This window comes from Bos taurus, chromosome 11 (assembly GCF_002263795.3).
Source record: "Bos taurus isolate L1 Dominette 01449 registration number 42190680 breed Hereford chromosome 11, ARS-UCD2.0, whole genome shotgun sequence".
Lineage (NCBI taxonomy): Eukaryota > Metazoa > Chordata > Mammalia > Artiodactyla > Bovidae > Bos > Bos taurus.
In genome coordinates, this window is record NC_037338.1 from 106,782,428 (window position 1) to 106,809,710 (window position 27,283).

The 27,283-nt window shown below is 51.2% G+C and overlaps 1 protein-coding gene across 1 annotated transcript in view; it reads left to right on the forward strand.

Annotated features, from left to right (window-relative positions):
* The window catches only part of CACNA1B (calcium voltage-gated channel subunit alpha1 B), a 210,777-nt gene that overhangs the window by 60,036 nt on the left and 123,458 nt on the right, over positions 1-27,283 (forward strand). Inside the window, 5 exon segments of the mRNA NM_174632.2 lie at positions 11,171-11,274; positions 13,499-13,614; positions 13,955-14,011; positions 15,054-15,143; positions 25,248-25,457. Of these exon segments, the coding sequence (NP_777057.1) occupies positions 11,171-11,274; positions 13,499-13,614; positions 13,955-14,011; positions 15,054-15,143; positions 25,248-25,457 (577 nt within the window).

The window sequence follows — 27,283 nt, forward strand, 5'->3', positions numbered from 1 at the left end:
AGTCCGACTCTTCCCAGCCCCGTGGCCTGCTGCATGCCAGGTTTCTCTGGCCCTCACCATCTCCCAGAGTTTGCCCAAGTTAATGCCCATTGCATCGGTGATGCCATCTCACCCTTTGTCTCCCTCTTCTCCTTCTGCCTTCAATCTTTTCCAGCATCAGGGTCTTTTCCAATGAATCAGCTATTCACATCAGGTGGCCAAAGTATTGGAGCTTCTGGGCCTAGAGGTTTATTTTTACTTTTTCAAATAATGATTTTATTTTTATTCAACTACTATAAAATTCATCAAAGTGGTGAATGGTTCAGTGCATTTTGTATATTCACAAGATTGTGCAACTAGCATCATCACTAATTTTTGAAGATTTTCATCAACTAAAAAAGAAACCCTGTATTTATTAGTAGTTACTTCCCATTCCTCCATTCCCCTAGCGTCTGGCAAACACTAATATATTCTGTCTCTTTATATTAGTCTATTCCAGACATTTCATACAAATGGACTCCTACGAGATGTGGAATTTTGTGTTTTTAAGGTCCCTCCATGTTATAGCAAGTATCAGCAGTTCATTGCTTTTATTATCAAAGACGATTCCTTTGTGTGGCTGTACCCACTTGTGTTTGTGTTTCATCAGTTGCACATTTTGGGTTGTTTCCACTGCTTTACGTTGTGAGTAATGCTGCTATGGACATTCGTGTACAAAGTTTTGTGTGGAGTGTTTTCATTTCTCTTACCTGTGCACCTAGGAGTGGGACTTCCGGGTCACGTGGTAACTCGTATTTAACCTTTTGAAGAACTGCCAGACTGGCTTCCAAAGCGGCTGCGACGTTTTATGCCCACCGTGTCCCAGGCTGTCACCCCCACCAGGAGTGCACAGTGTCCCAGGCTGTCACCCCCACCAGGAGAGCACAGTGTCCCAGGCTGTCACCCCCACCAGGAGTGCACAGTGTCCCAGGCTGTCACCCCCACCAGGAGTGCACAGTGTCCCAGGCTGTCACCCCCACCAGGAGTGCACAGTGTCCCAGGCTGTCACCCCCACCAGGAGTGCACAGTGTCCCAGGCTGTCACCCCACCAGGAGTGCACAGTGTCCCAGGCTGTCACCCCCACCAGGAGTGCACAGTGTCCCAGGCTGTCACCCCCACCAGGAGTGCACAGTGTCCCAGGCTGTCACCCCCACCAGGAGTGCACAGTGTCCCAGGCTGTCACCCCCACCAGGAGTGCACAGTGTCCCAGGCTGTCACCCCCACCAGGAGTGCACAGTGTCCCAGGCTGTCACCCCCACCAGGAGTGCACAGTGTCCCAGGCTGTCACCCCCACCAGGAGTGCACAGTGTCCCAGGCTGTCACCCCCACCAGGAGTGCACAGTGTCCCAGGCTGTCACCCCCACCAGGAGTGCACAGTTCCCAGGCTGTCACCCCCACCAGGAGTGCACAGTGTCCCAGGCTGTCACCCCCACCAGGAGAGCACAGTGTCCCAGGCTGTCACCCCCACCAGGAGTGCACAGTGTCCCAGGCTGTCACCCCCACCAGGAGTGCACAGTGTCCCAGGCTGTCACCCCCACCAGGAGTGCACAGTGTCCCAGGCTGTCACCCCCACCAGGAGTGCACAGTGTCCCAGGCTGTCACCCCCACCAGGAGTGCACAGTGTCCCAGGCTGTCACCCTCACCAGGAGTGCACAGTGTCCCAGGCTGTCCACACCCTCAGCAGCCCTCGGGCTGCCCGGCGGGCACTAGTAGCGAGGGTCTGCCTGTCGATGCAGGAGGTGAGGGCTCCGTCCCTGGGCTGGGAAGATCCCTTGGAGTAGGAATGACACCCCACTCCAGTGCTCTTGCCTGGAAAATGCCATGGGCAGAGGAGCCTGGTGGGCTGTAGCTCATGGAGCTGCAAAGAGTCAGACATGACTGAGTGACTGAGCACACGCATACACATCACCAACACTTGTCTATCTTTTTAATTTTAATCATACTATAAAATTTATTTTTAAATTTAACCGGCCAACCATGAAGTGAAGTGGTTTCATTTTAGCTTTGATTTGTATTTTCCTAATGACTTATGATGTTGAGCATCTTTTACATGATTATATACCATTTTATATCTTCTTTAGAGAAATATGTATTCAGATCCTTTGCCCACTTAAAGATTAGGTTGTCATTTTACTATTGACCTGTAAGATTTCTTTATACATTATGAACACTGGACCCTTACCAGATATTTCAGATGATTTGCAAATATTTTCTCACACTTCATGAAGTATCTTTTCACTATTCTGATGGTGTTATTTGAAGTAAAAAAGATTTTTATTTTGATGAAGTCCAGTTTCCCTGTTTTCCTCTGCACTTTTGGTGTCGTATCTAAGCATCCTTTACCTAATCCAAAGTCATGCAAATTTACTCGTGTGTTTTATAGTTTTGGCTCATATATTTAGGTCTAGGATCCATTTTGACTTCATTTTTGGTGTGTGGTAGGGTCCAATTTAATTTTTTTGTCTGTGGATAGCTACTTGTCCCAGCACCATTTGTTGGAAAGAGTATACTTTCCCCACTGAATTGCCTTGGCATATTTATTTTTTAAAAAATTTACATCATAAATATAAGGGTTTATTTCTAGATCATCAATTCTATTTCATTGATCAATATGTCTGTCCTTTTGTAGGGGAAGTTTTAAAATCACAATATAACTTTCCTTAATAGTTATTGGACTATATTTTATATTGGGTGAGTTGTAGTAATTTGTGTTTTTGGAAAAATTAATCTATTTCATCCATGTGGTCTAATGCATTTAGAGCTGTCTGTAGTATTCCTTAATTATCCTTTTAATGTTTCTTGGGTCTGTAGTGTGGTACCCTGTTTCATTATTGATATTGATAATTTATATCTTCTCTTTTTCTTGGTCAGTATTGCCAGAGGTATGTCAATTTGACTGTGTTTTCAAAGAGCAAACTTTTTCAAAAATTGATTTTCTCTATTGTTTGTATTTTCAACTTTGTTGCTTTCTGTTTTTAGCTTTGTTGTTTACTTTCTTCGACTTGATTTGGGTTTGTTTTGCACCTCCTTTTCTAAATGCTTCAGGTGGAAGCTTAGATTATTGATTTGAGACTTTTCCTTCTTTTGTCAAGTGTTTAGTAATATAAATTCCTTCTTACAATTGCTTTAGCCATGTCATTCAAATTTGATGTCTTATATTTTCATTTTCATTCAGTTCAATATTTTATAATTTCCTTGAGAATTCCTCTTCGATACATTATTTAGAACTGTTTGTTTCCTTTGTGTTTGGAGAGTTTCCTGTCATCTTTCTCTTATTTGTCTCTTGTTTGATTTTATTAGGGTTAGAGAATATACTAAATTGGAAAAAATTTTCAATGCTTTTAAGTTTATTGAGACTTGTTTTATGGCTCAGGATATGGTCTGTCTTCACATATGTGTCGGGTACACTTGAAAAGAATGTTTGTAAAATGTTATTGTGAGCTGTGTGTATAAATGCCAGTTAAATCCTGTTGGTTGGTGGTGAGTTCTTTTCTATCCTTGCTGACTTCCTGTCTAGTTGCCTTATCAATGTCTGAGAGAGAGGTGCTGAAGTTCCCACTGGAATTGTGTGTTTGTCCGTTTCTCCTTTCAGTTCCGTCAGTTTTTGCTTCACGTGTGTTATGGTTCCTTTCTTGGCATCTACACATTTAGAATCGCTGTGTCTTCCTGATGAATCGATCATTTTATCATTATAATATGCCCCCAATTTTCGAAAGTTCTCTTAATGCCACTTCAGTTTTATGAAAGACCTATATTAGTACTTGTTCCCACTAACCAAAAGAAACCCCTGGTGGAATAATGCTTTTATGAAACAAGGTGAAAAGAGACGATAGTACTCAGCATTTGTTTCGCAGCAAGCTATTATGGTGGCAGTGTGCCCCCAAGCAGCAAGAGTGGCACTGCCAAGCTCACCCCTGGGCACTACACGAGCACCTCAGCATCAGACAGGCCATGACTCCGTCGTGTCTGGGAGCATCTGCGCTTTGTCTCCGTTTATTCTCTGTGTCTGTTAGCACATGGCCTGTGGTGATTGATTATTCTTCGCTGTGCCCCACTGTGGCTTAGGAGAGCTTCATCTGCGCTTTGTCTCCGTTTACTCTCTGCGTCTGTTAGCACACGTGTCCTGTGGTGGTCGACTGTTTCTTCGCTGTGCCCTACTGTGGCTTAGGAAAGCTTCATAGGAATGCACTGCCTTCAGACTGCAGGGAAACCTGTATATGTTCCTGTGTCTCTGGAGAAATTTTTTTGTTCTAATGTCTCCTTTATCTAATATTAATATAGCCACTACAGGTTTCATTTGATACATGTTTATATGATGTTTCTTTTTCCATGTTTCACTTTCAACCTGCCTATCTATCATGTGAAAGTCGCTCAGTCATGTCCGACTCTGCAACCCCATGGACTGTAGCCTGCCAGGCTCCTCTGTCCATGGGATTCTCCAAGCCAGGAGTGAGTAGCTGTTCCCTTCTCCAGGGGATCTTCCCAGCCCAGGGATCGAACCCAGGTTGGCTCTCCTGCATTGTAGGTGAATTCTTTACCATCTGAGCCACCAGGGAAGCCCAAGAACCCTGGAGTGGATAGCCTATCTCTTCTCCAGAGGATCTTCCTGACCCAGGAATCGAACCGGGGTCTCCTGTATTGCAGGTGGATTCTTTACCAGCTGAGCTACCTGCCTAAATTTTATATTTGAAATGAATTTCTTGTAGACAAAACATAGTTGGGTCATGTTTTTAAATTCAGTGGCTAATCTTTGTCTTTTAATTCGTATATCCAAACCATTAACATATAATGTAATTATTGATATGTTAAAGCTCACATCTGCCATTTTATTTATTTATTTTTTGTTTGCTGTTTGTTTTGGCTTTTTGTTTGTTTTCTTTTTCCTGCCTTCTTGGAAAAGAAATTCCACTTTCATTTATCTAGCTGTTCTTAAGTGGATCTCTGCTCCTTTAGTAGTTGCTCTAATCTTACTCTACGATAGACAGAGTGCCTGATGAACTATGGACGGAGGTTCGCGACATTGTACAGGAGACAGGGAGCAAGACCATCCCCATGGAAAAGAAATGCGAAAAAGCAAAATGGCTGTCTGGGGAGGCCTTACAAATAGCTGTGAAAAGAAGAGAAGCGAAAAGCAAAGGAGAAAAGGAAAGATACACCCATCTGAATGCAGAGTTCCAAAGAATAGCAAGGAGAGAAAAGAAAGCCTTCCTCAGCGATCAATGCAAAGAAATAGAGGAAAGCAACTATGGGAAAGACTAGGGATCTCTTCAAGGAAATCAGAGATACCAAGGGAACACTTCATGCAAAGATGGGCTCGATAAAGGACAGAAATGGTATGGACCTAACAAAAGCAGAAGATGTTAAGAAGAGGCGGCAAGAATAAACAGAAGAACTGTACAAAAAAGGTCTTGATGACCAAGATAATCACAATGGTGTGATCACTCACCTAGAGCCAGACATCCTGGAATGTGAAGTCAAGTGAGCCTTAGAAAGCATCGCTACGGACAAAGCTAGTGGAGGTGATGGAATTCCAGTGGAGCTATTTCAAATCCTGAAAGATGATGCTGTGAAAGTGCTGCACTCAATATGCCAGCAAATTTGGAAAACTCAGCAGTGGCCACAGGACTGAAAAAGGTCAGTTTTCATTCCAATCCCAAAGAAAGGCAATGCCAAAGAATGCTCAAACTACCACACAACTGCACTCATCTCACACGCTAGTAAAGTAATACTCAAAATTCTCCAAGCCAGGCTTCAGCAATACGTGAACCGTGAACTTCCTGATGTTCAAGCTGGTTTTAGAAAAGGTAGAGGAACCAGAGATCAAATTGCCAACATCCGCTAGATCATGAAAAAAGGAAGAGAGTTCCAGAAAAACATCTATTTCTGCTTTATTGACTATGCCAAAGCCTTTGACTGTGTGGATCACAATAAACTGGAAAATTCTGAAAGAAATGGGAATACCAGACCACCTGACCTGCCTCTTGAGAAACCTGGATGCAGGTCAGGAAGCAACAATTAGAACTGGACATGGAACAACAGACTGGTTCCAAATAGGAAAAGGAGTACATCAAGGCTGTATATTGTCACCCTGCTTATTAAACGTATATGCAGAGTACATCATGAGAAATGCTGGGCTGGAAGAAGCACAAGCTGGAATCAGGATTGCCAGGAGAAATATCAATAACCTCAGATATGCAAATGACACTACCCTTATGGCAGAAAGTGAAGAGGAACTAAAAAGCCTCTTGATGAAAGTGAAAGTGGAGAGTGAAAAAGTTGGCTTAAAACTCAACATTCAGAAAACTAAGATCATGGCATCTGGTCTCATCACTTCATGGGAAATAGATGGGGAAACAGTGGAAACAGTGTCAGACTTTATTTTCTGGGCTCCAAAATCACTGCAGATGGTGACTGCAGCCATGAAATTAAAAGACGCTTACTCCTTGGAAGGAAAGTTATGACCAACCTAGACAGCATATTCAAAAGCAGAGACATTGCTTTGCCAACAAAGGTCCATCTAGTCAAGGCTATGGTTTTTCCAGTGGTCATGTATGGATGTGACAGTTGGACTGTGAAGAAAGCTGAGTGCCGAAGAATTGATGCTTTTGAACTGTGGTGTTGGAGAAGACTCTTGAGAGTCCCTTGGACTGCAAGGAGATCCAACCAGTCCATTCTAAAGGAGATCAGTCTTGGGTGTTCTTTGGAAGGACTGATGCTAAAGCTGAAACTCCAGTACTTTGGCTACCTCATGTGAAGTGTTGACTCATTGGAAAAGACTCTGATGCTGGGAGGGATTGGGGGCAGGAGGAGAAGGGGACGACAGAGGATGAGATGGCTGGATGGCATCACCAACTCGATGGACATGAGTTTGGGTGAACTCTGGGAGTTGGTGATGGATAGGGAGGCCTGGCGTGCTGCAGATCATGGGGTTGCAAAGAGTCGGACACGAATGAGCGACTGAACTGAACTGAACTGATATCTTATTCTAATCTACTGGTGTCATAATAGTATCAGTTCAAGTGACATATATACCCCTTATCTTCTTTATATTTCTTTATCCTCCCCTACTTATAATACAATTATCTCAAACATTTCCTCTGCATATATTTATAACCACATCATAGTGTGTTACAATTTTTGCTTCCATTGTCAAAACATAATTTAGGAAACCCAAAAGGACGAATAAAATCCACCTAACCTTATTTTTGGGCTTCCCTTGTAGCTCAGTTGGTAAAGAATCCGCCTACAGTGCAGGAGACCCAGGTTCCATTCCTGGGTTGGGAAGATCCCCTGGAGAAGGAAATGGCAATCCATCCCAGTATTCTTGCCTGGAGAATCTCATGGACTGTAGCCTGCCTGCCAGGCTCCTTTGTCCATGGAATCGCAAGAGTTGGACATGACTTAGTGACTAAACCACCACCACCACCACCCTTATTTTTACTCTTTTCATTGTTTTTTCTTCCTTCTTAATGGTCAAGAATTCCTTTTCAAATCATTCCTTTCTGCTTAGAGATTTTCATTAGTCATTCTCTTAGGGTAGATAGGCTGGGGTAAAATTCTCCCAGTTACTAAGAGAATGTCTTGATGTTCCCTTCATTCCTGAAGGATATATCTCATGGGTGTAGGTGTTTGTTGACGGTTTCTTTCTCTGAGCACCTGGAAAGGAGTGTGCACTTCATTCTGGCCTCAATAGTTAATGATGAGAAATCTGTTTCACTCCGTAAGTAAGGTGCCAGTTTTCTCTTGCCACTTTGAAGATTTTAAATCCATGCTTAGTTTTTCTTGGTTTGACAATGAAATATCTTGTGGATTTCTTTGGGTTTATTCTGTTTGGTATTCACTCAGCTTCTTGAATCTATAGGTTTATGTCTCTTGCCAAATGTGGGGATTTTTCAAACATTATTTCTTTGAGTACTGTTCCGCTTTCTCTTCTTTCTCCTGTGCTCTGCTACTGTGATGTATGAATGTCACATGTTTTGCCATTGTCACACAGGTTCCTGAGGCTCTGCTCTGATCTCTTGTTTGATTTTTCAGTCTATTTCTCTTTTTATATTGAGTAATTTCTCTTCTTCTCTTTTACCATCTATTGGTTCTTTCCTTTGTTGTCTTTATGGTGCCTTTCCATTGAGATTTTCATTTTGATTATTGTATTTTTCAGTTCTAAATTTTCCATTTGATTCTTCATTGTATCTTTTATTTATTTGATGGTACTATTTCTTTGTTGAGACTTTCTCTTTTTTTCATGTGTTTCAAATGTGTATACAATTACCCTTTGACATATTTTTACAATGGCTGCTTTAAAACCTTTGTCAGATACATCTGTCATCTTAGTGTTGGTGATCTCTGGGGGTTCTCCAGAGAGATACAGCAAACTAGACGTGTGTGTGTGTGTGTGTGTGTGTGTGTGTGTGAGACAGAGAGAAAGAAAGATCGCTACTGTTAGGGACTGGCCTGTGTGATTATGAAGGCTCTCAGGTCCAAATGTGCAGTAAGTGTAGCTTGGCAGGCTCGCCACCCAGGGGAGCCTGTGCTGCAAGTCCACTCTGAAAGCAGTAGAGGCCAGCAGGGCCGATGGTGCAGATAAAGTCTGCGTTCTCTTCTGGAGAATCTTCTCTTACTTCAGAGAGGGTCAGTTTTTTGTTCTATTATGTCCTTGAATTGATTGGATGAGGCCCACCACATTATGGAGAACTATCTGCTTTATTAATTAAAATGTTAATTTCATCCAGAAACACACTTGGAGAACCATCCAGAATGTTTGGCTAGACATCTGGGCACCCCATGGCCCAGTCAAGTTGACACATAAAATTAACCATCACAGCATCTAATTCTTTTGTTTGCTTTTTATTCTTTATTTATTTCACACCATCTATTCTTTTTTTTTTTAAATTCAATTTGTTATCTTCCGGGTTCTTGTTTTGGCAAATGAGTGTCAGTTGAAACCTCAACATTTTCGGCATTATATTCTAAGACCCTGGATCTTATTTAAACGCTCTGTTTTATCTGGCTTCCTCTGACTTCTGCCAAGAGAAGCGGGGTTGCTGCCTTGCTACTGCAAGGTGGGCGTAGAAGGCTGGTTTCCCCAGATGGCCTCCACTGGCACGCTCTGGGGTGTTTTTCACTCTGCCGGTGGAGTGGTACTTCTGCCTCCCACTGTGCCTCTAGGTGCTTCCCTGGTGGGGAGGGTTAGGTGTGCCTCGTTTCTGCTCTCCACATGGTCCGTGCACATTACGTGGGTGGGGCATGTGTGGCCTCATTCCTGGGTGATGGTGAAAGTCTGACTTTCCCCTAGGGCCCCTCTGGCAGCAGCACCTCAGTAGGGAGCGGGTAATATGTCTCATTACTGCCGCCTGGGGGTGGAAGTCCAGGCTCTTTGTGTGGCCCCCCACTGATACCACAGAGGTAGGGTGGGGTGGGGGCCGTGGGAGGGATGCCCACCTCCCTGCTTGTCTTTCTCTGACATGTCCGTGGTTTGAGGGTGTTGGGAGGTTGGTTACTGCGTTGCAGTCTGGGGAGGGTGTTGTCTAGCTCCTCCTTGGTCTTTGCTGACCGGGGTGGAGGTGCCATCATGTTTTTTCTGCCCTGTTTGGCTGGAATAGTGCAGTCATTGTCTGTCTTACTAGGTGGCCCCCGCCCTGGCCCTTTGGTTAGAGAGAGAGAACGAGCGAGCGAGCACACACTGGCTTTTGTTGCTGTATTTTTTGTCTGTGTCTCTTGGCATTTCCAGCTTGTAGGGTCTGGGATATACGAGGGGAAAAAAAACAGAAACACTGGGAACTCATCGTGTGTCCAGAGGTCCCAGCTGATCTGCTTTCTTTTCTCCACTTTTTAGAGTCTTCTGTGAAATGTATATTTGCTCTAGATATAATGTTCAGGTTATTAACTGTACTCAGTGGGAGAAACAGGGAAGAGAATGTCTGCTTCATCTTCCCAGAAGTGCAAGTCCTTGTTTGCTTCTTGAGATGAGAATAGGGTACTTTGGCTACCGGCGGAAATGGTGCATTAGAGGGACATCGTGGAGCCAAACCCCTGACCGAGTGGGTGGGAGGAGCCGAGGCGGCAGCACACATCTCCTTTTCCCAGATGGAAGCTGGCTCTGAGGGTGCCCTTCGGGGAAGCTGGCGGCTTTGGCGGTCACTGTAGCCCGTAGATTGGAGTTCTGTTTGGAGCTGGCAGAGGTTGGTCAGCGAATAGGGGCAGCAAGCTAAGTCAGATGTCTGAGTGTCTCCTCTGGTCAAGGCCCGGGGTTCTCGGCGGCCAGCCTGGAGTCAGAAGCCACAGGCGGCAGGCAGGCAGGAGGGCTCAGGACTTGCAGGGGCAGAGCCTGCAGTTCCGTCCGGGCTGGCGGACACTGGAGGACAGCAGTCTCAGCAGCAGCACGGGGCGTCAGCCCGGCCTCGGAGCAGGGCCAGCATGTCCACTGCCTCTGTGCTGCTCAGGCCTGGCCCTTGGCTCGTGAGCTGCCTCTGAGCGGAGGAGCAGAGGGGCCTGGTGCTTGCCTGCCCACAATGCCCACCCTTCTTGGTTCACTTCCAGCAGCAGATTCGTGTGGAGAAAGAGGTCTTCCCCAGTCAGGGGCCTACAGGGGCCCCTGAAAACAACAACAGTGGAAAAGAATTGGATGGACAGGGCCTTATCCCTTGGTGGGCTGTGCTCTAAAAGCCAGAAGGCTTGGGGGGAGCCCCTCTGCATCAGGTTATTTAGACCCGGCCTGAGAGCGGGGTTCTGTCAGGCTCGGCTCCTCCCTGGGGGCAACAGCAGCGAGTTGCGGGCTTGTTGATGGGGTGTGGCTGCGTGCACTGTGCTGTGGGAGTGGCAGGAGACAGACTGGACCTGGACCTTGGCGACCCTGGGCTTCACAAAGGAGGATTGTCTCTAAAGCTGCCTGGTGTGTCCAGCAACCTGGGAAGCGGAGGGGAGGTGTCCAGGTGGGGCACCCCGTGGGTGAAGCCCTTGGCTTCTCGGTGCTGCTGGGAAGATCAGGAGTGCGAAGCTCTTTGGTCCTTTGGGGGCCCCAGTCCTAGAGGGGGCAAGGGCAGGCAGGTGTAGTCTGGATTTCCTGTCTGGCCCCACCCGTGCCTGACTCTGCTGGTGTGTGAGAAGCCGGGGTGCTGTCCTGCCCACCATCCTGCTCGTCTGCTCTTGCTTCCAGACCAACGACGCGGCTGGCAACACCTGGAACTGGCTCTACTTCCTGCCCCTGATTATCATCGGCTCGTTCTTCATGCTCAACCTGGTGCTGGGCGTGCTCTCAGGGTAAGGGGCCTTGCTGCTGCGCGCGCCTCTGTGTTTGCAGGCCAGGGCCGGGTGATGGGCCTAGACGCGGCCTGTGTGGTATGGGGGAGGTGGGGCCCGGCCTGGCCCTGGGTTGGCTGTTCTAGAGCCCTGAGCTCTAGCCAGCCCGCCCTGGGGCTGCCATTTGACCTCTCCCCTGGCCTCCTTGCCTCTAGCTCTTGGCCTTCACCCCGGCCTCTGAGTTGGGAGGGGCTGCTGCTGCCTCTCACCTGGATTCCTGGTGGGGTTTCTGCAGGAGCAGCCCCGGGTGTCAGAGAGCCCTCGGCTGCGCCACTGGAGAAGGAATGGAGCAGCCCTGGGTCTGTGCCCCAGCCCCGACCCCTGGCTTACCCTCTTCTCTGGGCACCTGTCCCTGCTGACCTCAAGGAGAGGACGAGCGAGGGCTCAGGGCAAGGGTCCCTCCTGGAGAAAGGGGCTCTGACCCTCCTGGGGAGAGAGGTACAGCAACCTGTGGCCCACCACGCCCTCCTGGCCTGAGGCCAGAGCAGTGCCGTTGGCTTCAGGAAACCACCAGGGCTGGTGTCTGGGGCTTCCATCCTTTTCCGGAGCCGAGGAGGCTGTGTGGACAGAGTTAGAGGGAGTCTGGCTTGGCCTGCCACCCTGCCCCACCTGGGCATAGATCCCTGTAAAGCTGGGGGGGAATGTTGCCATTGCCCTGTCCTGAGGTAGGCTGGGGAGAGCCAGGGGGACCCAGCGGGCAGCTGTCCTCTTGTCTGAGAAGGTGCCGCCACCGAGAGGGCAGCGTCTGGGCTGGCGCTCTGCTCGGCTCTGATGTGTGCTCCCACTTCGCTCCCTCCTGTGAGGGTCTGATTGTCACTAGCATGCCTTTCTGAGCCTCTCCGCCTGGAGCAGCACCGGGGATGGTGGGAGCTCCCTGTCAGGTGGAGGCTGCAGTCTAAGCTGCAATGGGGAAGCCATGGGAGGCCTGGGCTCAGAGGAGGATCTGGGGAAGGGGCAGCTCCATTGAGATGCAGGGGGACCAGCTTGGCAAGGAGGGTCCTGCAGGCAGAGAACTACTGGAGTGGAGGAGCAGAGAGTGTGAGGCCTGCGATGCAGGGAGCTCAGGGCTGGAGCCACTGTGAGCCAGCCACTCCACTCACAGCCCTTCCTCCCAGAGGGGCAGAAGCCTGTGGAGGGGAGGCTCACAGCCGCCCCCAAGCAGTGGGTGCCTGGCGGCTGGGTCAGCCACTGCTGATGACTCTCAGGCCAGCCGGGCAGTGTGGTCTCGCCCCGTCCTGCCCTCAGGCCTCTGCACTCAGGTGTGGCCAAGGGGGCTGGCCCAGTGGGGAGACTGTGAGGGGCCCTGCATCTCTTTAGTCTGGATTTGGGCGGGGTGAGAGGTCCAGGAAGGAGCCATCCCCTCTCATGGCCAGGGCTGAGGTGGCTCAGACCCTGATAGACGGTGGTCTCAGGCTCGGGGTCCATCCTGGTCGGAGCCGAGCTCTCTCCATTGCCAGGGCTGTGAGAGGAGTCCAGCCTGCTGGGCCTGCCCCTCTGTCGAGCCCAGAAGCTACTGCTCCTGAGGGAGAACAGGTATGCTCTTTTGCCCCGGGAGCACGCCTGCCTGCACTTTGGGCGCCTGAGCTAAGGTGTGTGCGCGTGTGGTGTGTGTGGTGTGTGTGTGCAGGGCTTCCTTCTGGCCCTTTGAGCCTAGAAGCTCAGCTGAGGTGGGGCAGGTGCTGAGGGCTCCGGGCGGCAGAGGGACCTCATGACGCTAGACGGTCTCCCTGTCTCTGGCTGCCCTGAGCTGATCTGGTTCCTCCCTGCCCCTCCTTCTAGCACGGCTGAGGGTCTGAACCAGCCGAAAAAGAAAGGTGACAGTCCTCTCGAGGGTTCTTGTCCATGAGCTCCCTGCACATCTCTGTCCAGAGGACAGGGCCCCGCACTCAGAGGGTGTGCGCCCAAACCTGCTCTAGGCCGGGGGCGGCGGAGCCTCTCTCGGGGCACTGGGGAGCTGTTCCTATGTACTGCAGGGGCCTGGGCGGGAAGTGTTTGCCTGGGCCTTGTAAGTGCTCAGGTGGGCAGAGGCCAGGGTGGTGGGAGCCGCCGGGAGGGGTGGCCTGTGGCCCGCTGCCCCTGTCCCGGCCTCTTCCTGGTTCCTGGTGCCTCTGGCTATACAGGTGGGGCCTGTAGGTGAGATTATACCCACCTGATCTGCCTCCTGCCCTGGCTTTGCCCATCACAGAGAGTTTGCCAAGGAGCGTGAGCGGGTGGAGAACCGCCGGGCCTTTCTGAAGCTCCGCCGGCAGCAGCAGATCGAGCGGGAGCTCAATGGGTACCTGGAGTGGATCTTCAAGGCCGGTGAGGACAGGGCTGTGTGGCGCTCCTGGCCTGGGCTCTGTTGGTTCCCTGCCCCCACTCCAGGGCCCTGCAGGAGCGAGCTCTGCTGGGGTGGGGGCTGCTTGCAGGAGGGCCACGTGAGGGGGGAGCAAGCCAGGCCCTCTTCACGGCACTCTGTCTGTGGGACACACCAAGGGCTCTGACTAAGTGGAATGAGCTCAGCCGTGGCCACAGTGGCTTCTGAAAGTGGGAAGGCCAAGCAGGCAGGGCCTCGCCTCCATTCTGCTGTGTTTCTGGGGGATGAGCCCTAGCTGGGGTGGGCACGGAAGGGCTCTGGCCTGAGGCTGTGTCTTGCTCGCAGAGGAGGTCATGCTGGCCGAGGAGGACAAGAACGCAGAGGAGAAGTCCCCTCTGGATGGTAGGTGGCTGCTGCTGGCGCTCCTTGCCCGGCCTCGGCTTTGGGGCCGCGGGGCCGCGGCACGCGTGTGCGCCTGCATGTGCTGCATGATGCCTCTGCTCTGCCGGGTGCCTGCGTGTCGGAGGCGGGCTCTGGTGGGTCAGCAGCACGTGCGGTCAGCTGGATGCTCCTGAGGGGCTTGACCAGAGGGAGTGGAGCCTGCGGTGGGCTCAGCCCGGGGTCTCAGGAGCCTGTGCTCACAGCACAGCCTGAGAGCCATGTTGTCCAGCATGGTGGCAGACTTGTGACTGGGTGAGCTCGCAGGTGCCCCTGTTACAGTGAAACAGAAGTGAAAATCCAGTCCTTCAATCTTCCTCAGCTCGTTTCAAATCATCCTAGAAAGTTCTGTGGGACCGCACTGCTTCTAGAAGGCTGCGGTTTTAAACCAAGCTGTGTCTGACCCCAGGGCTCAGGATGGTGCTGACCCCAGCTTGCCCTGGAAGACCCCTAGTGTAACGTGGGGCCCCAGAGCAGGGACAGGGCCGAGCACAGCCCCAGTGGCAGGAAGGAAGGCTGCCATCTTCATGCCCGCTGCTCAGGACAGGACCAGACAGGGTGCCATGCCTGCCATGGTCTCGCGGGGCCCACATCTGGGGCCTGAGCAGGTCTCACTGGTTCCTCCGCAGCCTTGAGCTCATCTCTCTTATCTCACCTGGCCTTGGAGTGCGGGCTGCTGGGGCAGCCGGCTACAGCCCTGGCCTTTCCCTACTTGGAAGTTTCCTGGTCTCCATGGTAGCCAGGCCTTCCCTACGGACATCATCATGGAGAAAAGGACAAGCAGGACCTCAAAATCCCTTGTCCCTTTTGCTCTGAGGACCGAGAGGGGCCATGGGGGCCAGGCATCGTCCTTCCTGCCGCCAGCCTTGTCTTCAGGACAGGGGACCTGGAGAGGCTGCTGGTTCCTGGAGATTAGGGAGTGGGCAACTGAGAGACAGGCCAGCCCTGCGGCAGATCGGCAGCCGGGCTGCACTCATGCCGTCTGCCCACCCTTTGTTTAAAGCAGTGTTGAAGAGAGCAGCCACCAAGAAGAGCCGAAACGACCTGATCCACGCGGAGGAGGGAGAGGACCGCTTTGCAGACCTCTGTGCTGTGGGTGAGTCTGTGGGAGTGTGCTGTGTGGAGCGCACCCACTCCCTCCTTGCCACGCTGGCTCTCCTCCTTCCCTTCCTCCCCCACGTCCCCCACCCCCGCGTCAGCCAGCCAGCCCCAGGTCCGTGTGTCTGCCAGACAGCAGGAGGGACAGCGCCCGGGGCAGAGATGTCTTCCTGGGGCCAGGCCCTGAGGTGGGCTGCGCGCACGGCTCCTGGAGTTCTTCTTGGCCTCTTGCTCCTTCGGTTCAGCACACTGCTGGCTTGCGGCTATTCTTGGCTCTGCTGTCCTGTGTGGACTGGAGACCTCTGGCACATCCCGAGGCTGCGGACTGCGTGTGTCACTGCTCTAGGGACCGAAAGTTTCTTTTATCTCTCTTGCAAGCTCTGTGTATCTTCCATATTCCTTGGGTCTGCTGCCTCTGAGGCCTTGGCTTCATCTCCTGCTTCTCAAAGAGTGAAAGGGAAACCTGGTTCTTTCATCTCTTTAGTTCCTGTCCTCTTAGCCTGGTACCAGAATCCTGGCACCTGAAGTGCCTGGGCCTTTCCCCTGAATGCCCTGAGGTTGTGCACTCTGTGGCAAAGGAAGTCTCGGCCCTGGGCCTCCACCTTCGGCAGCATGGGGAGGGGGTGTACTTGGCAATGACCGCTTTGCATTACGGGCACCAAGTCAGGTCCAGGCTGCACCTCCTTGCTCTCCAGCTGTCGCAGGTGGACTTGAGTTGAAGGACCTGCTTCCCGTTACATTGTGACATTTGGAAGACTGAAATCTAAGTCATTTGTGTATTTGTTTATCTATTTATACTTCCCATTCTCTGTCCTCAGTAAGTCCATGTCAATAGTTTGGGGTTTATCCTTCCCATTTTTAGATGCTCATCTCAGATAACACTCATACCACCCTCCCGCCACCGCCCACCCCCCCCCCAACCAAAATCACTGCAGATGGTGACTGCAGCCATGAAATTAAAAGACGCTTACTCCTTGGAAGGAAAGTTATGACCAACCTAGACAGCATATTCAAAAGCAGAGACATTACTTTGCCAACAAAGGTCCGTCTAGTCAAGGCTTTGGTTTTTCCAGTGGTCATGTATGGATGTGAGAGTTGGACTATAAAGAAAGCTGAGTGCCGAGGAATTGATTCTTTTGAACTGTGGTGTTGGAGAAGACTCTTGAGAGTCCCTTGGATTGCAAGGAGATCCAACCAGTCCATCCTAAAGGAAATCAATACTGAATACTCATTGGAAGGACTGATGCTGAAGCTGAAGCTCCAATAGTTTGGCCACCCGATGCGAAGAACCGACTCATTGGAAAAGAGCCTGATGCTGGGAAAGACTGAAGGCGGGAGGAGAAGGGGACGACAGGATGAGATGGTTGGATGGCATCACTGACTCAATGGACATGGATTTGGGTGGACTCTGGGAGTTGGTGATGGACAGGGAGGCCTGGCGTACTGCGGTTCATGGGGTCACAAAGAGTCGGACACGACTGAGCGACTGAACTGAACTGAAACCACCCCCCGCCCCGCCCCACACATACACATACACACATGGACACATACATGCTGTAGACTTTTGGGGTCTTTTCATATTACAGATATCCAGTTCCAGTTCAGTCGCTCAGTCGTGTCCGACTCTTTGTGACCCCATGAATCGCAGCTCGCCAGGCCTCCCTGTCTATCACCAAGTCCCGGAGTTCACTCAGACTCACATCCATTGAGTCAGTGATGCCAGCCATCTCATCCTCTGTCATCCCCTTCTCCTCCCGCCCCTAATCCCTCCCAGCATCAGGGTCTTTTCCAATGAGTCAACTCTTCCCATGAGGTGGCCAAAGTATTGGAATTTCAGCTTCAGCATCAGTCCTTCCAATGAACACCCAGGGCTGATCTCCTTCAGAATGGACTGGTTGGATCTCCTTGCAGTCCAAGGGACTCTCAAGAGTCTTCTCCAACACCACAGTTCAAAAGCATCAATTCTTCGGTGCTCAGCCTTCTTCACAGTCCAGCTCTCACATCCATACATGACCACAGGAAAAACCATAGCCTTGACTAGACGGACGTTCGTTGGCTGTATAGTTTCATACAAAATTTTCTCATCAGTGCCTCTTGGAACACCCCCCCAACCCTGATCAGCTGGTCTAATTAGAATTTGCTTCTGTGTGGGGTTCATAGTGTCCATGGTGTGGTGTCCACTACCCTGTAATCAGCTGCTTAAACATCTGTCTTTGCTCGGCAGAGCTTTTGCCCCCGTGGGCTGGGTCCCAGGAGCAGGCTGCTGCAGGGAGGGTGCGCTGGCACCTTCCAGGGCGGCTGCTGTCCAGAGGGTCTGTGACCACACGTTCACCCTGGTGCAGGAGCACCTATGTTCTTGTCCTGCCTGGAGGTTGCAGCTACTCTCGACTTTTCCCAGTTTGAGGGGAATTTGATGATTATAAGGTGGTATTTTGTGGCAATTGTAGTTCTCATTTCACTCACTACTAGTGATTTTGAACTTCTTTTTAAGTGTTTGTTTCCCATTTCAATTTGGGTGTTGGTGACTTTTCATGTACTCTGTACGCTTTTCTGTTGGGTTGTTTGTGTTTGTTAATAGGAGACCAATATATATGGTGGATTTGAATTTTAATTTTTTTCAAATTTATCATGAGTGTTAATATTTAAATGGTCCCTCTATTCTTATTTTACCTAAAGTTTTTTTTAAAAAAAGTTTTTATTGTGATTTTGTAAAACGAATTAGGGAGGTAAAAAAATCTTTTCCTGTAGCTTGGAATAGTTTAAATAACACCTAAATTATCTGTTCTTTAAAGGTAAAATAAAAATGTGAACCCATCTAGCTAAGAAATGAAAAGAATGTGTTAGTCAGTCGTGTCTGACTCTTTGTGACCCCATGGACTGTAGCCCGCCAGGTTCCTCTGTCCATGGAATTCTCCAGGCAAGAATACTAGAGTGGGTAACCATTCCCTTTTCAAGGGGATCTTCCCAACCCAGGGACTGAACCTCGGTCTTCCACATTGCAGGCAGATTCTTTACCGTCTGAGCCACCAGGGAAAATAGTATGGACCGGTGTTATATTTTGAGGAAATACTCCATTTTGTTGCCTTTCAAGCTTGTTTCTATAGAACTGCATGTAGAGCTCTCTTGTATTCTTCTCCTCTCTCCTACATTCAGTTCTCTGCTGGTCCATTCACTCAACAGATACTAAGTGCCCAGATGTGTTGGGAAGTGCCCGAGGCATTGAGCAAGATGCAGAAGCCTTCATCTTTGGAGTTTCCATTCCAGTGCTAGGTGTGAAAAGGAAAAAAGTAGAGAAAGAGGGGGTTCAAAGGGTCTGAGGGTGTAGGGGTTTTAAATAGAGTGGCTACAACAGGCCCTGAAAAGGTCACCTTTGAGTAAAAAGCTGAAGAAATGAGCAGGTGAACTTACCAGGGCACAGAGCATCCCCGAGACAGGTGAGAGGACCCTGAGGCAGCAAAGTCCAGGCGGCCTGTGTGGCTGGAGCAGAGTGGAGGGCTGGGGCAGCAGGAGAGGAAACAAGAATGCCAGGGGGGCTGGAGCCCAGCGTGGACTCTGCCAGCCATGGCGGTTTGCAGAGGAGGGTGGCATCTGGCTTCAGGAGGGCGCTGAAGACTGCCCGCCATGCAGAGAGGGCAGGGCAGGACCAGGCCCAGGGCTGCTGTGAGGACCCCAGTGCTGGGGGCGGGGGTACTAAGCAGTTGGATTCTAGATCTATTTTGAGGACAAGCCCATAGGATTTCTGATGAGTCGGATGTGGAGATGAGACAGAGAGAGACATCAAGGACAGCTCTGCAGGGAGTGTCCACAGAGGAGCCCTGCCCAAGAGGATGGGACTGGAAACCCATGCATTTTGGGGGACAATGACTAGAATTTGGTTCTGAGTTTGTGCTGAGTTTGAGATGCACGTTGGAGATGTAGTGGGGTGTCAGCTGGGCACTCTATGTGTCAGGGGCTGGCATTCAGGCTGCAGAAGGCATTTAAAGCTCTGAGACCGACTAGATTGTGTCGAGTTTGGTTTTGCTTTTTTCTGGTTGTCAGTATATTTATCTTTGATTTCTAATTTCTTAATTAGGATCATGTAAGCTTAGTATATATTAATGATGGTTTAAAATAAACAGATTGTAGATTTCCTTATATTTTTTGTTTTCATTTTTATTATTGTTATTTTTAGTCATTATTAGGTTTATCTTTCTACTTTATTTTGATTTATTTTATTATTATTTTTCTAACTTCTTAAAATGTATAACTTGTTCTTTTTTCTTTCTTCTTTAACAGTGAAAGCAGTTAAGGCTGCATGTTTCCCTCTGCACAGAGCTTTGTTATGATGTCCCCTCTGTACTGGTTTCCAGATAACAATTTTTTTACTCCTCTTGAGGCAAAGGTTATCTGGGAACGTGCTTCTGAGTTATAAGCAGCAATATTTTGACCATCTTTTTATTATGTCTAATTTTATCAGATAATGATTGGGAAATGTGGCCAGTAAATCTCTATATTTAGAAGTTTTCAAATTCCAACCTTCATGACTGACTTTAGAAAGTTTCATTGACAGAAGCATGCTCTGTGTATGCTCTGCTTTTGTGACTTATCAGGTTATATGTGTGTCTCAAAGTCAAGTTTGTTGATTGTGTTTTCCAGTTCTTTAGGTCTTTATGTTTTATCTAGTAGATCTGTTCAGTTCTGAAAGAGGTGTTTGGAACATTCTCACTTCATTTTTTATTAATAAGTTTCTTTTGTATTTTTTTCTTAAAATTGTGTGTGTGTGTGTGTGTGTGTGTGTGTGTGTGTGTGTATGATCGGAACACATCATGAGATCCGTCCTCCTACATTTAAAGTGTGCGGTGGATTACTGTTGACCGCAGGTGCTGCGCTGGGCAGCAGGTCTGCAGAGCTTGTCCATCCCACTTCACTGGAACTCTGTTCCTGTTCACAACTCCCCAGTCCCACTCGGCAGCCCCTGGTCACCACTGTCCCGTCTCTGGATTAATGGATTTCACTATTTCAGATCCCTCATCTGAGTGCAGTCATTCATGAAGTATTTGTCTTTCTGAATGTAGCTCATTTCACTTGGCATGACATCCTCAAGGCCCATCCATGTGGGCACATATTGCCAGATTTCCTTCCTTATTAGGGCTGAAGAGTATTCTGTGGTATGTATAGATCACATTTTCTCTGTCCACTCAGCTGTCGGCGGGCAGTTAGGTTGTTTCCATGTCTTATCTGCTGTGAATTGTGCTGCAGTTTACATGGGAGAGCTCGGATCTCTTCAAGATCCTGATTTCAGTTATTTTGGAGACCTTTCTTTCTATAGATGCAAATACATGCTGTGCTCACTCAGTCGTGTCTGACTCTTTGTGACCCTGTGGGCTGTAGCCCGCAAGGCTCCTCTGTCTGTGGGATTTTCCAGGCAAGAACACTGGAGTGGGTTGTCTGCCCTCCTCCAGGGGATCTTCCCAACCTAGGGATTGGATCTGCATCTCTTACGTCCCCTGCGTCGGCAGGTGGATTCTTTACCACTACTGCCACCTGGGAAGCCCAAGATAGAGAGCCAGAGCTAGAGCTAGTCTCCCTGCAGCCAGCTTGCTGGGTCATCAGGTGGTTTTAGTTTTCACTTCTGAGGAGCCACAGTGCTGTTCTCCATTCACGTTCCCATCAACAGAGCACAAAGGTCTAATTTTTCCGTGTTCTCAGCAACACTGTCTTTTGTCTGTTTGGAAGCAGCCATCCTGACAAGTGTGAGGTGCTAAGTCTTGTGGTTTCGACTGGCATTTTCCTGATGCTTTCTTGTGTATGTCTCATGGCTTTTGTTTACATATTTGGCTGCTATATATTTTTATGGCTGTTACATCTTCTTTGTGAGCATGTGTTTGATCATCACACAATACCTTCTTTATCCATTTACCTCCTCCACTGGACAATTCCTTGTCTGCCAGCAAATGTCTTACTTTTCATTACTACCATTATTTTTGGGTTTTAGTTCGCATTGCTTGGTATCTTTGCTTTTCCTTTCATTTTCAACTCTTTATGACATTAAGTATTTTAAATGTTCTTCTTACAAACAACATTTAGCTGGGTTTTGCTTTTTTTAACCCAGTCTTATGGTCTCTGTTCCCAATGGGGGAGTCCAGCCTGGTTAGTGTAAGGGTTGGTGTCCGTGACTTCCTCCTCCTCCTCCTCCTTTGATATTTGGTGTCGATGTGTGATACTGTGGTCTCTCTCTTTCCTGCTTTGCTCTTTGACCAGGCTGCTGTTCATCATGATCTCCCCTCTGCTAATTTCCGATTCTTCCTGCTTATGTTCCACAAATGATGACGTTCCATCCCTGCTCCCAGAATTAGAAACATTTGCTTTCCTATTTTCATGCTTTTCTACCCTCTTACCACCAGGGTGTGGTGTTTCCATAACTGAGTTGCTGGATTTCTCATGCCTCTGCCCCACCCTCAGCCCAGTAAGTATTTGCAGCGTTTCCCTCCTTGTTCCCCACTCCTGGTGGGAGATGTCTTGGGGACTTACTTCCTGTGTCTGCAGGCCCTGTGGTCACCCCGGGCAGGCATAGGCCTGCCTGGCCTTTGCACTGCGCGGCCGCGCGGGTGCTGTCTCCTCTGCAGTCTCTGTGTCCCACGGGGTTTCGCTCCGTCTGGGCTCTGCTGTCTCTCAGTGCTCCGCTGGGCGGCGTGTGGGTGAGTGACTGGCTTCTGCACACGCTCAGGCGTCCTCTGTTGTTCTCAGGACAAGAGAGCTTTTGCTGCTGTGGTTGTTCTCTCTTGTTCTGTGGGGATCACTGTCCTGTTCCTAGTGTCCTGGTTGCAGATATGGCCCCGCCTGGAATGCCCTCTGCCTGGGGTCTGAAGCCCAGGGGGCCTCTCAGCCTGCAGCTCAGGTCTTCCTACTCGAGGAATTTTTTTTCCATTTGTCCAGTTATTTAACCTCCTTTCCTTTTTCTTTTTGCTCCTGGAATTCCTGTTACTTTGTGTTACCTCTTCCTTTGCTCCTTTGTGTCTCTCAGCCTTTTCCTTTGATTTCTCCCTCCTTATACTTCCTGTATATGTTTATCTAAGACATTGCGTTGCTGCATCTTCAGGCTCCTAGTTTGGGTTTTTAAGAGTGAACTTCTTTCCTCTCATCTGCTGAATGATTTGGGAGGAGTTTTATTTTCTCTCTTTGTTTTATTTTGGTTGTTTTAGCTCTGTGCCATATCTGGGACCCTGTAGACTTTGCTCCAAGTCCCCAGCGGAGCCCAAGGGTCTCCTTGCACTCGGGGCCTCAGGCTCTACAGGTGGTCTGCTTCCCTCGGGTCTGGATATAGGGCCTGGCACCTCCTGGGTTCCCCCCAGCTCCATGCTGGCTGCTGGTTGAGGCCTGATGGGTCAGCCTGCATGGCTTTCCTTAACCCCCAGAACCCCATGAGACCCCATATCTGTTTCCAGTGAGGACTCTTCAGCTGCGAGGATGTACCAGGCACGTGCCTATTGGGTGGACAGGGTTCACGTCCACACGCCTGGTGTCCAGTCCACATCACTCTGCCTGCCATACCAGGGAATGCAGCCGCTGAGCAGGCGCGTCCTGTACTGCCTGCCTGTCACCTGTGATCTGTGGCCTGTGCCCTGGTGGGATGGTGGGGGCAGGGGCAGGTCATGGTTGTCCTGTGTTCTCTGCCCCACTCAGGGCAGTCATCGAAGGGATGGTGCTAAGTGGGGCTGACGCAGGCATTATGTTGGCTGATGAGACCCTGCCTGGGCACAGTGCCAAGACCCCACGTGTGCCCAGGCACCCATGTCATTCCAGCTGGGCTTAATTCTGCCGTCATCCATAGTTCATTCATTCTCAACTGCCCCCTAGCTTGAAAATGTGTATTTTTTGTGAAATAAGCCTTTTTTATCATGAAGAATATGTGCTGATTAAGTGGGACCTGGAAAACGACAAAGCCTAGAAGTCCCGACGTTGCACGCTTCCACCCAAAGCAGGGATTCTGACTGTGACACATTTTCACTTCTACTGCAGACCCTTCCTTTCACCAAAGAGCTGCTGTGAGCATACAGGCGCTGTTCGTGGGAAATGCCGCCTGTCCTCGGGGACCCAGCCCGGGACACCCTGAGGCCCCATGGTCCCGGGGGTGTGAGAGGACAGCAGCCCTGAGGCCCTCTTTGGGTGGGGCCAGCTGGCCTCACGGGGCTCGTCCAGCAGGGAGTCTCCTGGGGAGCGTGTTGCTTGTCCTACTGGCCACGTGCACGCACAAAGCGCCTTTCTTGAGTCACATGTTCTCTTGACCTGCCTTCCCAGAGTGCGCCTGTGTGAATCTGAGTGTGTCTTTGGGGGTGTGGTCAGCATTGGGGTGTGCTGTGCAGCACGTGTGTGTGACTCTGTTTGTAAATGGCAGTGTCTGGGGATTTTGAGTGTGTGGGTTCCCCAGTGGCTCTGTGTGGGCTCTGCCTGTGTGCAGGCCTCTCCTTGTCTGTATTGGGTCCCTGTCTTCCCTCTTTGCCCCATGGCTGTCTTGGAGGAGGCAGTGGGTGTGTCTGGCTGTGGCCTTGGCATTTTGCAACCCTTGGCAAGATTGGCCAAGAGATTTTTTTTTTTTTAATTTAAATTTATTTATTTTAATTGGAGGCTAATTACTTTACAATATTGTATTGGTTTTGCCATACATCAACATGAATCCGCCACGGGTGTACACATGCTCCCCATCCTGAACCCCCCTCCCACCTCCCTCCCCATACCATCCCTCTGGGGCATCCCAGTGCACCATGGGCAAGAGATTTTGTTGAATGAGCCAGTCACGAGGACTTGGCATTGGCTGGTGTCAGGTCATGGACTGGGAGCTGTGTCCTGGCTCAGCCAGAGGCTGCGATGGAACAGTGTCTTCCGCAGGTGTGGATGGGGTGTGGGTGTGGCATCTAGCGTGCTGGGAATTCCCCATTACGGCCCTGCTCACCCCCACAAGGGCTGACTGGCAGGTGCTCTTCACCTGCCGTGTGTCTGGCGCACAGCGTCTCTGTGTGATGCAGCTGCCCCAGAGGCCTCAGCCCGTCTTCATTTAGTGAGTCCAAGAAGACGCCAGCCTGAAACGCTCTTGAGTCTGCACACGCACACACCCCTGTGCAAACACGCCTGCCGTCGTGTAACATGCACACATGCTTCTTCCCCAGGGATGCGGCTAGGCCAGGTGTTCAGAGCCACCTGTGTTTGAGCACTCGGGGGCACTCAGAGCCTCCAGGCACCCATGAAGTCCGCTCATGCAATTGTCACATGGCACAAGGGGTTGGGGGTGCAGAGGGAAGCCGTGCCCCCCAGAGCTCAGTCTGATCTGGGGCTCAGGCAAAGAACAGACTGGTAAGCCTACGCAGTGCAGTTGGTACAGGGTGTGATTTTTGGGGCACTGAGGCCTGTTACTGGAGCCTAGAGAAGGGTGACCTCGGAGCTGAGAAGGAGCTGGGGGGAAGGCACTCCCCTGGGGGCAGTGCAGGGGCTGTGGGCACAGGAGCGGGCGAGGGCAGTTGGGTCTGGCAGGTGAGTGGGTACAGAGGAGCAGCTTCCTGGGCAGACTTTCTGGGCTCTGTGGGCCACGGTCTGCAGCCAAGCCAGACACAAGTGAAGGAGCTTGGCTGTGTTCCAAGACAACTCCTAGAAAAGCGGGTGGTCAGTGGCTCTTGGCCCTGGAGCTACGGAGGGAGGAAAGGCCAGAAACGACAGGACTCCCCAGGTGATGCCAGAAATCAGAGTGGCCTGGGAGCACGGGGACTACCCTCCTGTAAGGTGGCTGGGGCGCTGGGGACCAGAGGCCTGTTTCAATGCAGGCCTCCCAGCCGGAGCCCAGCAGGTATGGAGACTACCCAGGCTCTTGGTTCCCTCATTTGGGAAGCAGGGGTGTGGCCAGGACCCACTCCAGGGGGCGCAGGGGCCTTTAGCACAATGTTGGTTGTGGGTCTGACACACGTGGCGCCTGGGATGGAAACAGGCGCCCTGAGCCAGGCCAGGGCAAGTGTCCTTGTGGGATGGGGGACACATGCTCTGCGGGTGCGTCTGCAGGGCTCACACTGGCGGAGGGAGAGTGTGCCCTGGGACCTGCTGGTCACCCACACCCTCAGCGAGCCCCCTGTTCCTGCAGGGTCCCCCTTCGCCCGAGCCAGCCTCAAGAGTGGGAAGACGGAGAGCTCGTCATACTTCCGCAGGAAGGAGAAGATGTTCCGGTTCTTCATCCGGCGCCTGGTGAAGGCGCAGAGCTTCTACTGGGTGGTGCTGTGTGTGGTGGCCCTGAACACGCTGTGCGTGGCCATGGTGCACTACCAGCAGCCCCAGCGGCTCACCACGGCGCTGTGTACGTAGCTGGCCCCGCCTCCGGGCCCCGCCTCCCGGGCCCCGCCTCCTCCGAACCACTTCCGGCCCACAGCCTGTGGCGTTGGCATGCCCTGGGTAGGACCCCTGTGCCGACCAAAGTGCCCCGGGGGTCTCTGCTGGAGGCCTGACTGTGCCCAGGCCTGGCCCAGGTTCCAGGAGGCTGGGCTGGTCTGGTTAGACCCCGTCCGTCAGTGTAGTGGGAAACGAGGGAGGGGTCTGGGGAACCGGGATGATGTCTCCTGCCCTAAGGGCTTTCGACCCAGGGACCGAGTGATGCGTCCGCCCTGGATTCCTGAGGAGAAAGAGTCTTGGCTCCCAGGGGTCTCCCAGGGCTCTTCTGGTTGTTTCTGTGTCTTCTTGGTTGGGTGAATCTGGACGTGTCCATGACCAGGGATTACTTACAAACGTGTCCATGAGCCTGAGGACATAGCAGGGGCTCTGGGTCGTGACCTGTCTGGCCCTGGTTACACCTCCAAGGAGGTGAAGAGCTGAGGCCCCTTCCCAGGGCCCAGGTTCCTTCACGCCCAAGGGCCCTGCAGGGCACGTGCAACAGAAGGTCATGTTTGTTCGTTTTGCCTCACGAGAGCTCCAGAGACACTGCATGAATGATTTCTGTCCTGCGGTCAGGAGCCCCTCCTGCCCCTTCCCCGAGGTCAGCGCCTTCAGCCTGCTCGTGTTAGTTCCTCATCTGGAAACAGCCTGCTCTGAGCTTCCACACTTGCCTCCCTCTCTTCCTTTCCATCTCCCTTTCCCTGCGTGTGTGCAGCCACCTAGATGCCCAAGAAAGCCTTTCTCCAGAGAACCCTCCTGGCTCCCAGTTCTGGCCCCCAGCGGACCAGCCACACGGAGCCTAGGCAGCTCTGACCAGGAGCCTGGGCTGCTGTTGCTGGGTTCTTTTGGGCTCTGGATGGATGGCTCCCCGGGTCACTTGAAAATGTGGCTGGGGAGGGCTGTGTTGGGGGCTGGCTCCAGGCTGTTTCCCAGACTTCAATTGCAATCCGTTGCTGGCATGATGGGAAAGGGCAGAGAGAGGAGAAGCAGGAGGGGCCCCGGCTGGCTCCCAGGTGGGGAGGGCGGGCTAAGGAATCAAAGCGTGTGCACTGAGCCCGGCGCCCTGCCCCTGATTCATGTGTCCTGGGCTCAAGACTTGGTGTGGGACCTGGCTTGGGACTGAATTCAGTGTCTCCTTGAGTCCTCAGGCGGTGGTACCCACCCTTGGGCGCTGGGCAGGGGCTGGGCAGACAGGGCTTCCTCCTCACTCGGGCAGTAGTGTGGCTGCTCCCTGGGGCTTCTCGCGAGGCCTTTTCTTCCTGCAAGAAGCCAGCGGTATCCGGTCTGTCTTGTGGTTGCTCCTGTTTCCTGGAGATTTGCCCACTAAGTGGGCTGGAGGGGGCCTGCACGGCCTGGTTGCGTGTCTGATGGCAGGAGCATGAGGCTGGAAGTACCTATGTGCTGACCGGGCCACAGGCGTCCCTGGCTGCAAATCTGCCCCCTCGCTGCCTCATCTTCTCTGTGGTTTCCTGGAAACGCCTGCGTTCATCAGCATCCCCCAGGGAAAATGGCTGGAGGGAGGGGTGGCCTCTGCTGGGTCTGGAGGCATCTGCTCAGTGCTGGGCTGAAGCTGAGGCGGGCTGACCCAGTCCAGGAGGGCAGGCCTGCAGGAGGCAGAGGCAGAAGTGGGGGCTCCCATTAGGACTAGCTCCATCAGAGCTCACCACGGGGCCCTGGCCTGAGGCTGGCCATGCACCTCGCTGTCCGCCTGTCAAATGCACCACCTCCGAGGCACTAAGGACCCCGAGACTGATG